At 44.1% G+C, this 13,593-nt stretch overlaps 1 protein-coding gene across 4 annotated transcripts in view; it reads right to left on the bottom strand.

Moving 5' to 3' along the window:
• chd3 (chromodomain helicase DNA binding protein 3) overlaps positions 1-13,593 on the bottom strand; it is a 56,431-nt gene that overhangs the window by 40,549 nt on the left and 2,289 nt on the right. For all 4 annotated transcript variants that reach the window (XM_086280952.1, XM_086280960.1, XM_086280966.1 and 1 more), the window contains 13 exons: positions 12,250-12,377; positions 11,957-12,145; positions 11,732-11,859; positions 9,792-10,030; positions 8,423-8,562; positions 8,148-8,277; positions 6,005-6,174; positions 4,106-4,375; positions 3,795-3,998; positions 2,227-2,450; positions 2,016-2,147; positions 1,253-1,352; positions 56-247 (listed from right to left, as the gene is read on the bottom strand). In XM_086280952.1, coding sequence (XP_086137078.1) covers positions 56-247; positions 1,253-1,352; positions 2,016-2,147; positions 2,227-2,450; positions 3,795-3,998; positions 4,106-4,375; positions 6,005-6,174; positions 8,148-8,277; positions 8,423-8,562; positions 9,792-10,030; positions 11,732-11,859; positions 11,957-12,145; positions 12,250-12,377 — 2,246 coding nt within the window. The remainder of the gene's footprint in view (positions 1-55; positions 248-1,252; positions 1,353-2,015; positions 2,148-2,226; positions 2,451-3,794; positions 3,999-4,105; positions 4,376-6,004; positions 6,175-8,147; positions 8,278-8,422; positions 8,563-9,791; positions 10,031-11,731; positions 11,860-11,956; positions 12,146-12,249; positions 12,378-13,593) is intronic.

Here is a 13,593-nt window from a genome sequence, read left to right as displayed (position 1 = left end):
ACACAGCGAGACTTTAAACAACGTTAAAGGAAAAAAGCAGAGATAAGGTCAGCACCTCTTTGAAAAGTGAATAGAGGAAGACGATGGTTTGGATGGTCTTTCCCAGCCCCATCTCGTCCGCCAGGATGGTGTCAGTGCCCTGAGCCCAGGAAAACCGAAGCCAGTTCAGGCCCTCCAGTTGGTACAGATGTAGCGTGCCGCCCGTTGACGTGACAAAGTCTGGCTGCTCCTCGTATTTTATTGTAGGCTGAAGGGAAGAAATGAGAAAACGGTGAGGAGATACGATTGGGTTAACTGGAAACTCTAAATTGCCAATGTGGGAGTGAATGGCTGTCTCTGTCTGTGTGTTAGCCCTGCAACAGACTGGCGACCTGTCCAGCGTGTACCCCGCCTCTCGCCCTAAGACAGCTGGGATAGGCTCCAGCTCCCCCGTGACCCCGATAAAGGATAAGCGGAAGCGAATGGATGGATGGAAATTCCTTTACATTTCCTGAAAACATCTGGATTACCAAGAAAAAACTAATTTCATTCATCAGTCTTTGTTTATTTTCTGTAAAGGTTTTGACTGAAAGGTCAAATTGTGTCTGTTTGTTTGTATTTTGACTTATTGTGGTTTAATGCGCACAGATTTGTACATGATAAAAAAAAATACTGGCAGTCGCCAATGCTACCACTCAGCCTCCTCGTAGTGTTTCCTGTGACTGCGGTATAAATTTGAAAAATCCCAGGCAATCACTGGGATTTGAACTCGTCGGAGATTTTTAGCAGATGCACTTATGGTACAGATTTTAAACTCCTATGTAACCTACTGAGTTGTCAGATTTACAAACCTCTCCACGCTGAACAATTATGAGGTTATGAATCAGAAACTGTTCAATAATCTACATTTTCAAAGATAGTTTTGAGCAATATTACCAAGAGAGAGGCTTAGATATGCAAAATGAGAAATATTGGAAAGTGTGGTTATTCTCCCATGCTGCATCGGACAGCTTTAGTAAAACTATTAGTAAAAATAATCGAAGTCGGTTCACCAGTGGTGTGCTTTTATACAATAAAGATCCTTAAATGTGTACAATTTAACACAAAAATAAAGGGAACACATTGTAAGGGAATCCTTACAGTATAGCATATAAAAAATGTAAATCTGAATTGCAGTGTGTGATTGTTCTTATAAGAAACATTTAATAACTTTATAACAAAAAAGAGTGACTGGCTAACAGCAGACAGCAGCTGCACACTTTACAATACTCACATCAGTGAGTGGTGAGCCTGGAGACTCATCTTCACCCTCATCTGAGTTCTTGTTCCTTATCTTCCTGGGTTTGTCTGGGTCCTCCTTCATTATGGCGTCCCTGTTAAACAGCAGCAGAATTATTGCCACGTTGCTGACACTAAGCTGTTCACTCTAGCAGGGATCCGATTCATCAAAGGGAGATGAGACTGCACGTATACGTGGGGCAGGTCTCTGTGAAGCGGCTGAAAAACACTAGCGGACTTGCTTTAACCTCCTAAGACCCGAACGTTTTCATTGCATGAAATTTTAATTTCTCTTTGGGCTGATTGAGACCTGATGAATGTAAAAACAACGAATGATCATTTTACCTGATGTAGTTTCTGAGAAAAGTTATATCCACATATGAGGAGATTTGCATTAAATTTCGATAGAACATAATAAAGTCACAATTGATGTGCAAAACTTTTTATTTGGTGTCTGAACACAGCAGCATTTTTCCTGAGTACAAAAACAAAATGAGAAACAGCAGTTGTGCCGCTATGAGCAATATGGTTGCAGGAAGACGTATGCCTGTAACAAAGTCAAAAAAGTAAAAGATTTCAGAGCATGAAACATGAAACATTTCAGGTGGCAGTGTAATGTCCTCGTAACTGCATATCAGGCCTTTGTAGAGCAAAATTTAGTATTGTGGTCTGGACAACCCAAAATGTGATGCCCACATATGTGGACGGCAGGTTTTAGGAGGTTAATAAATGAGAAATACAGCTTTAAAAACAAATACCTGTGTTTCCAGTAGCTGGCCTTGTAAATTGCAAAGTCGGGGATATCCATGTCGTCTCTCTCCCATGTACACTGGTCGTAGGCGAGGTCTCGCCACTTGACCAGGTAGTGGTATATCCCCTTCTTATCCACACTAGCAGGGAGACACATGATCACAGTTAGTGGTCCTTCACAAACCTGACCTCTGCGTGCTTGTGTGCACGGCTCTTTACCTGTGATTGATGATCCGGTGAATCATCATCCACTCGGGCTTGATGCCATATCTGTAGTATTTGTCCTCCATGATGGCATACTGGGGGTCTTTGGCCCTCCTCTTCTCGCTCTTTCCTACTCCGTTCTCATCCTCTCCCCCCGAGCCGTAGTCCAAGCTGGGAGGCTCGTCCATGTCCGTCTTCCTCTGGTAGTTTCTATACATGACCGAGTGGAAGATCTCCAGCTGATGAGACAAAGACATTAGTTGGTCAGATGATCATTTTTCAGGTGAGGACGTCCTAGATTTGTGGTTTTCAAAACCATTTTTTTTTCATTGTTTAGACTTGGAAAAACGTGACCCTCGTCATATATTTTATTCTAAATATGGAGAGCAGTTGTTTATATTTCAGCCACGGTTTGATTTCCATTGTTAGATCTTTTAAATCTGAAGCATTAGAGACTCAACACAGGAGAACAATCTAAAAAATGTAGAAAGCAGTTTTTGCTGTTTTGTTTCATAAATCTGGTGAATACAAAAATGCTGAGTAAACACTGCAAATGACATGCTGAGTGCAGTTTTTAAAGTAGAAAGGAAATTTAAGGGAATAATAATCTTTAGTGATGGTGATGATGTACGTTCATTTACAAATACCATCTATGGCTGTAAAAACAGTCGCTAAAATATGTGTAAACAGTAGGACCGCCCTGTGAATAAAGCTTCCAAGGATCAGTTTAAGATTCTTGGGGTCGAGCATTTGCTTATGCAGATAATCGAATGCGCTGCACTCGTGGTTCGCCTGATAGCGCCCATTCTGTCCCCTTTAAGACGCCTGTGTGTGAAGTAGGTCCCTTGTTGAGGGAAGAGTGTGCGAGAAGCGGCTGCAGCCACAGAGATGATTAAGCAACAGTTACACATGATATACATAGTTTCAGTGTAACAACAATCCAAACAAGGTCCTATAAAGGGCCGTTTGTGGGTGGTCTGGTGTGGGCTTTCTCTTTCATACTTCTCCTCCAGGGTGGGCAAGCAAAAGTTATTTTTTGTGGTTATTAGCTAATGAGCCAGGCTAGAGTCAAAACACAACTGCATTTTAACCTCTGAAGGACATGTAACAAGTAAAACTCTAACTCTGTAAGTTTAAATATGTCTTTTAACAACAACAAACCAGGCTGACTACCTGAGACGGCTACTTCATTGGTTACACCTTGCTGGGCTGGACCCAGTTTAGCCTTCAGAACGACTTTAATTCTTCACGGCACAGATTCCACAAGGTGCTGGAAGTCCACATCGTGTCTACGTGTCTAAAGGCATAGAGTTGCTGCCATGTGTTGACTTTTTAGCTATTTTTGTACTGGTATACCTGATGGCCAGTGTGTGTATAAGAAATATCAGTTATTTTATAGGGAGCAATACTGTGAATTTAATTACTTTATTTATATTTTTGCTACGGCATGTTGTCAAAGGGATGTACATTAGGCTGCAGGAGCTTGATTAAAAAGAAGAAGAAGAAGAAATATTTGGACTGAGGAGGGGGAATCCCTAGAAAACAGACTTGCCATTATTTGTGGTTGTGACTTTCAGACTCACCTGCAGCTCAGTGATCCAGGTGCAGTGCCAGTAGGACTGTCCGGTCAGCTTTACAAAGAACTCCCTCTCTGCCCTGCCTTTCATTGGTGGCGGTGGCGGGGCGTCGGGTGGAGCGTCGGGAGCGGGTGGAACAGGAATGGGAGGTGGAGGCTCACCCCATCGCCAGTGGAGGATCTTTTGGACACGTCCCTTGATTGGCGGACACTGGAGCAAAAATGCATTTTTAAAATCACATCAGTTTATTTAAGCGAGAAGATGGAAATCTGTGAGGTATAGATTAAAAAAACACTGTGACAAGAGCATCAACTGACCGTGCATCGTGGACACAGCCACTCTCCGTTGGGAATCTCCGGCAACGGCGGGTTCAGACAGTGGATGTGGTAGGAAGACGTACAGGTGTCGCAGCACAACAGCTCACCTCCGTCTTTACACACCCGACAGAACTCCATGTGGTCGTCATCTTCCTCCTCCGCCCCAGTGGCGACCCTCACGCCGACCTCTGATATCACTCTGTCCTCGCTGTCCTCCTCAAAATCCTCAAAGTCTTCGTCTTTTGCTTCCCACTGGATTCCCTCTTTTTCCTGAAAGAAAGCGAGAGAAAACAAAACTGTTAAACTGAGGAACATCCTGAACACATGAAGTAAAAGGAGCTTTCAACAACCACAAGATGCTTATTGAGAATTTTGTGGTTACATATTAATGACTCACAGAAAAAAATTAAGCTGCTAATGTTGCCAGCTGTTCATTGCACTGAGAGTCCTGGCTCCCATTGACTCTTTTAGCCTTAAGTGGGAATGTGGTTGTGAGACATAAGATAAGCGGGAGAAGGACCTTTGCTGGAGCTGCTCAGGTGCTGTTTTAAGTAGGCCTCCGTGACTGTGAAGGATGGAGTTTGTGAAAAATAGACCACTGCTCCAAGTGAGCCTATTCTGGGTGAATAAAGGTTAAAAAAAGAAATACCTGATTTATGTAACAGCTGCAGTATGTAACCCATATTTGGGGTCTACTATCCCTGTGCAACACTGACAGTTAAAGTAAATGTCTGCTATCTCAGTCACTACAGACCCAAGCTTATATAAAACACAGTTTTGGCAACTACTGTACGATATTAAAACCGGCATTTGCCAATTTGTAAATGTAGCCTGGTGACATATAGGGAGCTCACACTCCGGAGGAAAGCAAGCAGCTTTTCGCCTTGCTGTGCAGAATAAAATGAGAATGTGAAATCGTTTATTTGCAAGAACCAGTGACTTTCAAACTGCAGAATGGTTACACGGCATTACAAATCATTGCTTTTTGAATAATGCATACATATTTACAACATGGCATTTGATTGTTGAAATGTTCACGATTAATGAAGTGGAAATTTTGACTGTGCTATAGCACCTACTCGGGGGAGTCAAAATTTTCCAAAAAAAAAGGACCAGAAAAAATCCCCAACCCTTTCAAAGTGTAAGTATCTCACTAGTACGTCAACAAACACCTTGAGTGTGACAGTTATACTGCTCTGATACAGCTCTCCTTCAAATTCGATGCCAGTCTACCACTTCTTGGTATTCAGGGATGCTTGACTCAGATAAACCTGACACTTGCGCTGAATAAACAGCAGGTAAAAAGCTTCTTTTCAGCTTCCTGTTTGTCACCAGTGCATGCCCTTTCCCTCTTTTTCTCCGCTCCTCCAGTCAGTTAGCTAAATGACATTTAAGCGCAAGTATCGCTCACTTTGTTCACACTTTCGATATCAATACCAGGTCGTCCCTACAGATAAAAACACGTGACTCATAAAGAAACTAAAAAGCTAAACCAGTCGAAACAATCACATAAAATTCTACACAGTGGATTTAATGCAGCAATTTAGTGAGCAGTTTCACAGCACCTTAACTGACTAATCTCAGAGATCTGATACCAAGACTTCGCAGCATCTAGAAATTAGCACTGAGCAATATTTGTGCCATTGCTGAATAGATTACACCCACATTTGGCGACAGTTTTTTGTTGAGGCAGGATGTCTGCACGTAGCCGCTTCCCCGCTCAGATTTCTGATAAGCTTAAAGGGTTTCTACTCATCTGATCCTCCAAGAAAACAAGCTTTAACTAACAGTAACAGGTGTTTTTGCTGCTCAGGTAGCCACACAGCTCGGAGATAAGTTGTGGAATAAAAACGATGCAAAGGAGACGGGAAAATAAAAAACAGGAGCAGTTGTACTTACACAATGGGGACAGCTCCACTTGCCCTCGGGGGCCTTGTCCAGCTCAGGCTCAAGGCAGACGAGGTGGTACGCTCGAGGACAGGTGTCGCACAGGATGATCTCCCCGCCCTGCTGACACACCTCACAGTAGTCCTGGTGATCGGTCTCGTAGCCATCCCCTTCCTCTTCACCTGGGAAGGGAGATAGCAAGCACAGGGCGAGTTGACAAGCACTGACAAAAGGTCACAAACCATTTCTGTGTTTTTCACCCCAAATAACTGAACTGCTCATTTTTCACTTCCAACTATAACCATGCAGTTTCATGTGTAACTTAAAACAAGTGCAGTCAAATGTGAGAGATGTGCGTGACGTTTTCAGGAACACGGGGTGAAGTTTTAGGTACGTGCTGCATGTTTGAACTTTTTCAGAACTAAAAGAAAAACTGAAAAACGCAAGTGAAACACTTGAAGCTGCTCGGATTTGCAGCACATCTGCACGCTTGTAATGCAGAAGGTTTGCAAATGATCAAGTTTTGGCCTTCTTGGCAAAATGAAATCACGCTACCAGACGTGACAATAGTCAGATTTAGCCTATGGATGCACGTGTAATGAGTTTGGATTAAGTGCAGAGTCTCAGTTTGCATTTGAGGAGTTGAACAAAATAGTGCATTCATCACTGAGAAACTGAAGTCATTTTTGTACACAGTGCCTTCTTTCCATGGCCTCAGTGTAATTCACACACACAAAACACACCTGTCTATGAAAAAGGCATGTGTTATATTTTTACGTTATTTCTTCACTAATTCAAAATGTAAAAGGTCTTTCTTTATTCCAATAGTTGCATTTGTAAGCTGTTGATGTGAACTCACAGCATGTGATCAGCGCAAGTGAAACAAGTTCAACTTCAAGATTAGAGTCAAACTTATATCAATTTTGGCAATTTAAGAAACTACTAAATGGGAGGTAATAATACTGTAAGCTAACATATGAGGGACTGATAAATACAATAGATGGTTGCCTAAGCAACATAAGGAGACCTGGACGTCCAGGAAAGACAACAGTTGTGGATGATCATAGGATCCTTTCTATGGTAAAGAAATGTCTGTTCACAACATCCAACTGAGAAAACATATCAGGAAGTAAGCATATCTTAACTTGAGAACAGATTTAATGAAAAACAAACAAACAATAAAACATAAGCTATCCCAGAATATGCAAAGGACCAAATTATGTCTAAAAACCCCTTTCGAGCAGCTCAGGAACAGCATTTTTGGACACACTAATCTGCCCCAGAATAACAGAAGAAAGAATTGTGAAGGCTGCTCCTTCTGCTCATAATCAACATAATCTGTGAAACGCGGTAAAGGCAGTGTGACGAATGGTTACCCGCAGCTTCCAGTGACACTGGGCACTATTGTTTATTGATGATGGGACAGAAAACAGAAGCAGACACATTAATTCTGAAGTGAACAGAGCTTATTGAAGGTTAACAAGTGGAATCATCTGGAATGGCAGAGCCAATCACCTGATCGCAACCCGATCGAGCACGCATTTCTCATCCTGAACACGCAACTGAAGACAGAGAGACACATTAACAAGTAACTAAAGACAGCTGCATGGGGATGTCCATGCACTCCAGACTACTGAAAATCAACATTTGATTTTTGATTTTTTTTTATGTTTTATGTTTATGCATCTCCAGTTTTGTGTTATAAATAGGAGACTATAAAAAGTCGAATTATTCACTTTGTGCAGTATTTTTGTTCAATCTGCACGCTGTCTCCATTTTAACCAAGCTCCAGTAATATGAATGTTTTGTTAAATAGCTGCTAAAAATATACTCCAAGAGTATACAGACTGTAACTGTATTCATCTGCAGCTGGAAGCACCTTCATCCTCTGCCTATCTCATCCCTCACACAGTTCAGTCATCGCTCCACTGCTGTTAATACTGTTTCCCAGCTCAGGTTCATCCTTTTAAATACACTTTTATCAGCAAAGAGAGAAGATTATTGTCTGAACCAGAAGAGTTGAGCTGCATTATTCCTTTGGATTCCAATAAGCCAAAGTAAACTTAACAGTGGAGCTGTAAGATGGATGTGGACAGGGAGGCTGTACATCATTTATAATTATGTGCTGTACGTATAACAAGCAGGCTGCGCTTACTTTTCTTCTTCTTCTTGGCAGGCCGTCCGCGCTTGTTCTTCTTCACTCGGCCAGAGCTGTCAGAGCGAACCGAGGAGCTGTGAACGCTGGAGTCCTCCTGCTCAGACTCGTCCTCATCCATATCCTCGCTCTAGCAGAGCACGAGAAAGCACGGGGGCAGTGAGTGAAGGGAGGAGAGACAGGTAACAAGAAACAGAGGAAAACAATAGGGAGCGACGCTGTTTTTAACTTCCACCGATTCAGTGTTTCACGAATACTCTAAACTTCACACTCACCGAGCAGCTCTTCTTCCTCTTGGCACTGATAGGTGATAGTTTAATACGGATGGGTGCCATCTTTTTAGCTTTGGCTACGGCTGAAGCCTTTTTCTTGTCTGGAACTCGAGGACTTTTACTGCGCTTCTTGTAACCCGGACCTGGACAGACAGCATAACAAAGAAGCTGTATCAGTGAGCTGTATCAGAAAAGGGATAGAGGTAAATGAGAGGTTAGCATTAGTTTACTGCTCTCCATTAGCATGTACAGCACATGTGCAAAAGTCTCGAGCCACCCCTCATACCCTTAGATTTTGCCAGGAAAAGGGGAAACAGGTGCAGCAGTTAGTTGAAACGCGCAAACATACATGGAAATATATTTCTATTCAGTTTGAAAGTCAATATTTGGTTTGACCACCTTTATTCTTAAACTCTCTTAGTCAGCTTTCCTGTAATTTCTTTAAGTAGTCTTCAGGAATAGCTCTCCAGGCTTCTTGAAGGACTTTCAAAGCTCTTCTTTGGATGTTTCTGCCTTTTGTTCTGTTCTCTGTCAAAATGATCCCACACTGCTTCAATAATGTTGAGGTCTGAGCTCAGAGGAGGCCAATCCATCACTGATAGAGTTCCACTGTGTGTTTTTCTATCCAGGTATGTTTTTACAGCATTGACAGCGTTTTTTGGATCGTTGTCATGCTGAAAAATGAAGCTGCAGCCAATCAGATGCTTTGCAGGTATTGCATGATCTAATGGATCATCTACGTTCATAATTCCACTCATTTTGACAAGATCTCTGACACCACTGGGTGAAATGCAGCTTTAAACCATGACAGTGCCTCCACCCTGTTTATAAAGATGGCTGTAGACACTCACTGGTATACCTCTCTCCTGACCTCCTCTCTGTATATCAACGATGATTTGACTCAATATTTTCAAATTTGGATTCATCACTCCATTAGACCTGTTTCACAGTCCAGTTCTTGTGTAATTTGACATACCCCAGTCTTTTGTCCCTGCTTCCCTTCCTTAAAAATGGCTTCTTGTGCAGACAGCTGACACTGGTTAGGTGTTAGGTGCCTTTTTTAAGCATGATGATCAACAACTCAGTGTTAAGTAGTTTAAACAAACAAATAAAACCATTTCTCTGAAAGTGATCAGGAACTAGGATTGAAGTAAAAATTAGTTTCCAAAGAAAGATTTTGAAATACTTTCAGAAAGTACATTTACATAAAAGTCTGGCTCCTTGGAAACAAAATCTAAAGAAATGAGGGGTGGTTCAACATTTTTGCGCAGTTCTGTAAACCTAACATCGGTCAACATCTGCTGTGTTCATCGTGTGCCTCTAAAACATCTCGTTGCCCTGGTCCTAGTACAGGAATGGGAAGACGACAGACCTTTGCCCTCTTTTGTCTTGGCTTTTCTAACAGGTGGAGGCTGAGGTGGCGGTTCAGGTGAGGCGGTCGCTGCAGAGACCTGCTCGGCAACAGCGATGGCAGCGGCCGCAGCCGCCGCCGCCACAGCTGCAGCGTTGCCCTTGAAGGGGTTGTTAGAGCTAAACTCCCTCCACTTGACCCCCAGGATGGTCATCATCTTTGACATGGGGATCTTAGGGTTCTTCTTGGCGATCATCGGCCTAAGAGAGAGCGTTGTGAGAGTGAAACCACATAACCAAAATGAATAAACTTTCACCTCCATCAAGAGAGCCAATCACCAGGTTCATTTGTCAATTAGCTTTCCTACCAGCTGCAGACAAGTTGGCTGAACAGGCGCTGGGCATTACACATTACTTATGAGAGTCAAAGCAGGTATGAGTCAGCCCCAGAGACCGAGGCTCAGGCTGCTGCTGACACAGTGTTACATGTAACACGGGGGCTGCTGTCTCATTTATACAAAGCTGGGATGATAAAGACACGGCTGCCACAGGGGGACAGAAACAAGTAATAGTAGTCAACCCAGGCTACTGGCGTCTGTGCTAACAGACACTTAACAGGAGCTCTTCTTCATTAAGGAGGAAGCAGTGTCACCAAAAAGCATCAAATCGTTTTGACATTATTATTATTATTAAGGTTCGTTTGGTATTAATAGGTTCAAGTCCTGTCAATGAAACAGTTTCATTTCCATGTGTTGTAGAATCAACCATATATGGACGTTTATTGATGTTTCTATTGTATCTAACCATCTGTTCTACTGCTTATTTGGGTCCTTGTCCCAGGGGGCAAAAGTCAAACAGAGTTGACTAGATCTCCCCTCTCTCTGTCTCTAGCCACCGCCTACAGATTAGGGACCATAATGAAGCATTTCAGTCATAACATACAATGTCTTCAAGACATCTTGGATCAGGCCTGAGGTCACCAAGCCCAAAATACACCTCACCACGAAAGCCATGAGGCACCTTAACTCAGAGCATCTCCAAGATGAACAAGCTTCTCCTCGAGTTTAGAAATATTTCACAGACAGCTCCTTTCTGTCTGTCAGCTAGACGCCAGGTAGGAACTTTGCCTAGAGGCTCAGCTCTGTCATCACCACAACAGACCAGGTGGGCACCCGTATCACCACAGCTGCTCGGGATCAAGACCCTCAAGCACCTGAACTCTGTAAAAGTTAGCCAGCCAAGCCGAGGACTCCTCACTCTCCTAACCAGCCTCATCACATGAGCTGAGCAGTTACAGTAAGCTTACCAGCAGATGTAGACACTGTGGGGGAGTAAAGAATAAAAACAACAAGCCATAAGTCTGTGAAGGTTCTCAGTCATCCAGGTCATCGTAGTCAAAGGAGCTTGCAAAGAAAAGCGTCTGGACTTCTTTAAGTTGCTTGAAGATGCTTCTCGGATAAGAGGTGAAACGTCTTCAAGCAACTTAAAGAAGTCCAGACGCTTTTCTTTGCAAGCTCCTTTGACAACAAGCCATAAGCACACTGTCAACATCCACATAGTTAGCAGCAGCACTTCCACTCCCATCAGATCAGCTAACGGGAATCTGACTCCACTCTGCAACTCAAACAGAAGTTAGAATCAAAAGATTTCCAAACTGCACCCCTGCAGTGCAAAGTCACAGCGAGTGTGCGGAGCTAATGTCTTTTGAATACAGGCGTAATGACACGACATTTCCAGACAAACGTTCCCACAGGACGTCAGCACTCTTACTCGTCTTTTACCCTGAAAAGCGAGAGAAATTCGAATGTCGAGCACCTTTTTTCCACCTGACGACAGCTCATCAGAAGTGAGTTGTCTGAACCTATTTAACCATCCAGTGAAACCTAATCTGTGGAGCCTATTGGGGAAGGTTTAGCTGTCTTGATGTCACCCACCCACGTGAGAACAGAGAGCAGGCCGTACCTCATGAACTGGCTGAAGGCTTTGTAGTTGGTGAGCTCCCTGTAGTCCTCCTCTGTGAAGATGTGATCGACATCCTCCAGGCCCCACTCCCTCGCCAGCTGCGCCGAGGTCTTCTGTTCTAACGGTTGCTGAGAAGAAAGCAGAGCATCAGACCGTGAACAAGGGTGGACTCGTCACCGTTGATCACTGTTGGGGTTTTTGGGAGTCAAGCGAAAACGTCTTTACCTTCGTTGTTTCCTCCTGACTGCTGTCTCGATCCCCATCGTCTTTTTTCTTTTTCTTGGTTTTCTTCTCTTTCCTTTCTTTATGTTTCTTCTTTTTCTTTTTCTCACCAGATCCATAGTCGCTGGCAATGCTGTCCGAGTTCTCGCCGTAGTCTCTTTCTCTGTCCGAGTCTCTCTCTACATCACTGTCCTGTGCATGCAGCGAGAGATGAAAAACAAAAAAGGAAGAAGAGCAGTTAAGACGCTGTAATGTGGACGTCAAACTTCCAAAATCCACAGGCCGAGGAAACTCACGATCTTCTTGCGTTTTTTTGCTTTGACAGGTTTCCCTTCCTTGTCTTTCTTTTTTGTGTCCTTCTTCTTCTTCGGCCGGCCTTTCTTCCTCAACGGGACCTCTCTGTCTGATAGCTCTGCCTCTTCCTCTGAGGAGGAAGAGAGAGAGAGAGAGGGTTAAGAAAGCGTGGAAGAAAAGACAGCTATCAGAATCAGCTGAACATTAATCGTCTCAAAACGCTCCCCGACAAGCCCGCTAATCCCAGCTGACCATAATTACACATGACAAAGGCTGCACGATAGCCACACAGTGGCATCGCTGACCTCTGACCTTGTCTGAATTGTGACACATGCTAAATTAGATAGTTTGTCAGAGCGCTCTAAGTAGATTTGACAGCCGGTTGCTGCAGCCTGGGGATGTAATTGGTTTATGGCAATGCAAAGGGTGATCATTACCTTTGTTAAAAAGAAAAAAAAAGAAAAACAGAGCCCTGGGGGAGGAAGTGGTGGTGGTGGGGTTGTTGCTGATAATCAATGGATACATCCTGATGAGTTGAGGGAGGATTTAAATTTATAAAACTTTTATTTCAGGGAAGAAATAGTCTGAAAACCTCAGACAGCTCAGAGGGGACTGAGCCACTGTGCAGCAACTGAAACCAGCTGACATTATGTGGCATAAGACCTGAAAATGTCAGGCCAGTTATTCCCGATTTTACGTGGGAATCATCGCAGCCACGGGGGGAGAAAGGAATTTAACCTGCAGGCCGACCTGGCTTGCAAATGACAAGAGAAACACAGGAAGACGAGGGCAGATAGCAGCCCGGGCTTCGCGGAGAAAGCAGCAAAGCGTTGAAGCATAACCAAGATATGGGCTGCGGTCTCCGCCAGCCACTCGTCCCGTTTCACAGGCTGCGATTTGTCGGTTTTTATTGTCTGCCTGCCTTTGTTGGTGCGCGCTCCCCCCACCACCACCAGCAACAGCAGCAGCAACAGCCATCCCCTCACCTCCTCCTCACTCCCACCCCGTCCACCAGCCAACCCCACTTCCCGCGTCTGTGTGCAGCGTTCAGCCGCCGAACGCACGCCGGGGGCGGCAGCGGCACGCACGCGGGGCTCGGTGATTCAGAGGCCGCCGGAGCGGTGAACTGGAACGACTTCTCTCCCGCTCAGGCCCCCTGACCACCGCTGTGACCGCTGCTGGAAACAAGGTCGCGATGGGGCTAAGGTCCTCCCGCCGGGAGGCCTCGACACTAATTTATCTGTCTCGCACTGCGTGACAGCAGGTCCACGGAGCCCTCGAGCTAATTAAGTACAAAAAAGAGCGCAGTGGGATGATTTGTGCAGGCTGCCGTCCTGACACTCGGA

Source organism: Aulonocara sp. 'chitande type north' Nkhata Bay, linkage group LG3 (genome assembly GCF_057382095.1).
Source record: "Aulonocara sp. 'chitande type north' Nkhata Bay isolate Kocher_YH1m ecotype deep benthic linkage group LG3, A_spYH_male_GT1.1, whole genome shotgun sequence".
Lineage (NCBI taxonomy): Eukaryota > Metazoa > Chordata > Actinopteri > Cichliformes > Cichlidae > Aulonocara > Aulonocara sp. 'chitande type north' Nkhata Bay.
Note: the sequence above shows the minus strand (reverse complement) of the source record. Positions and strands in the feature narration are given on the sequence as shown.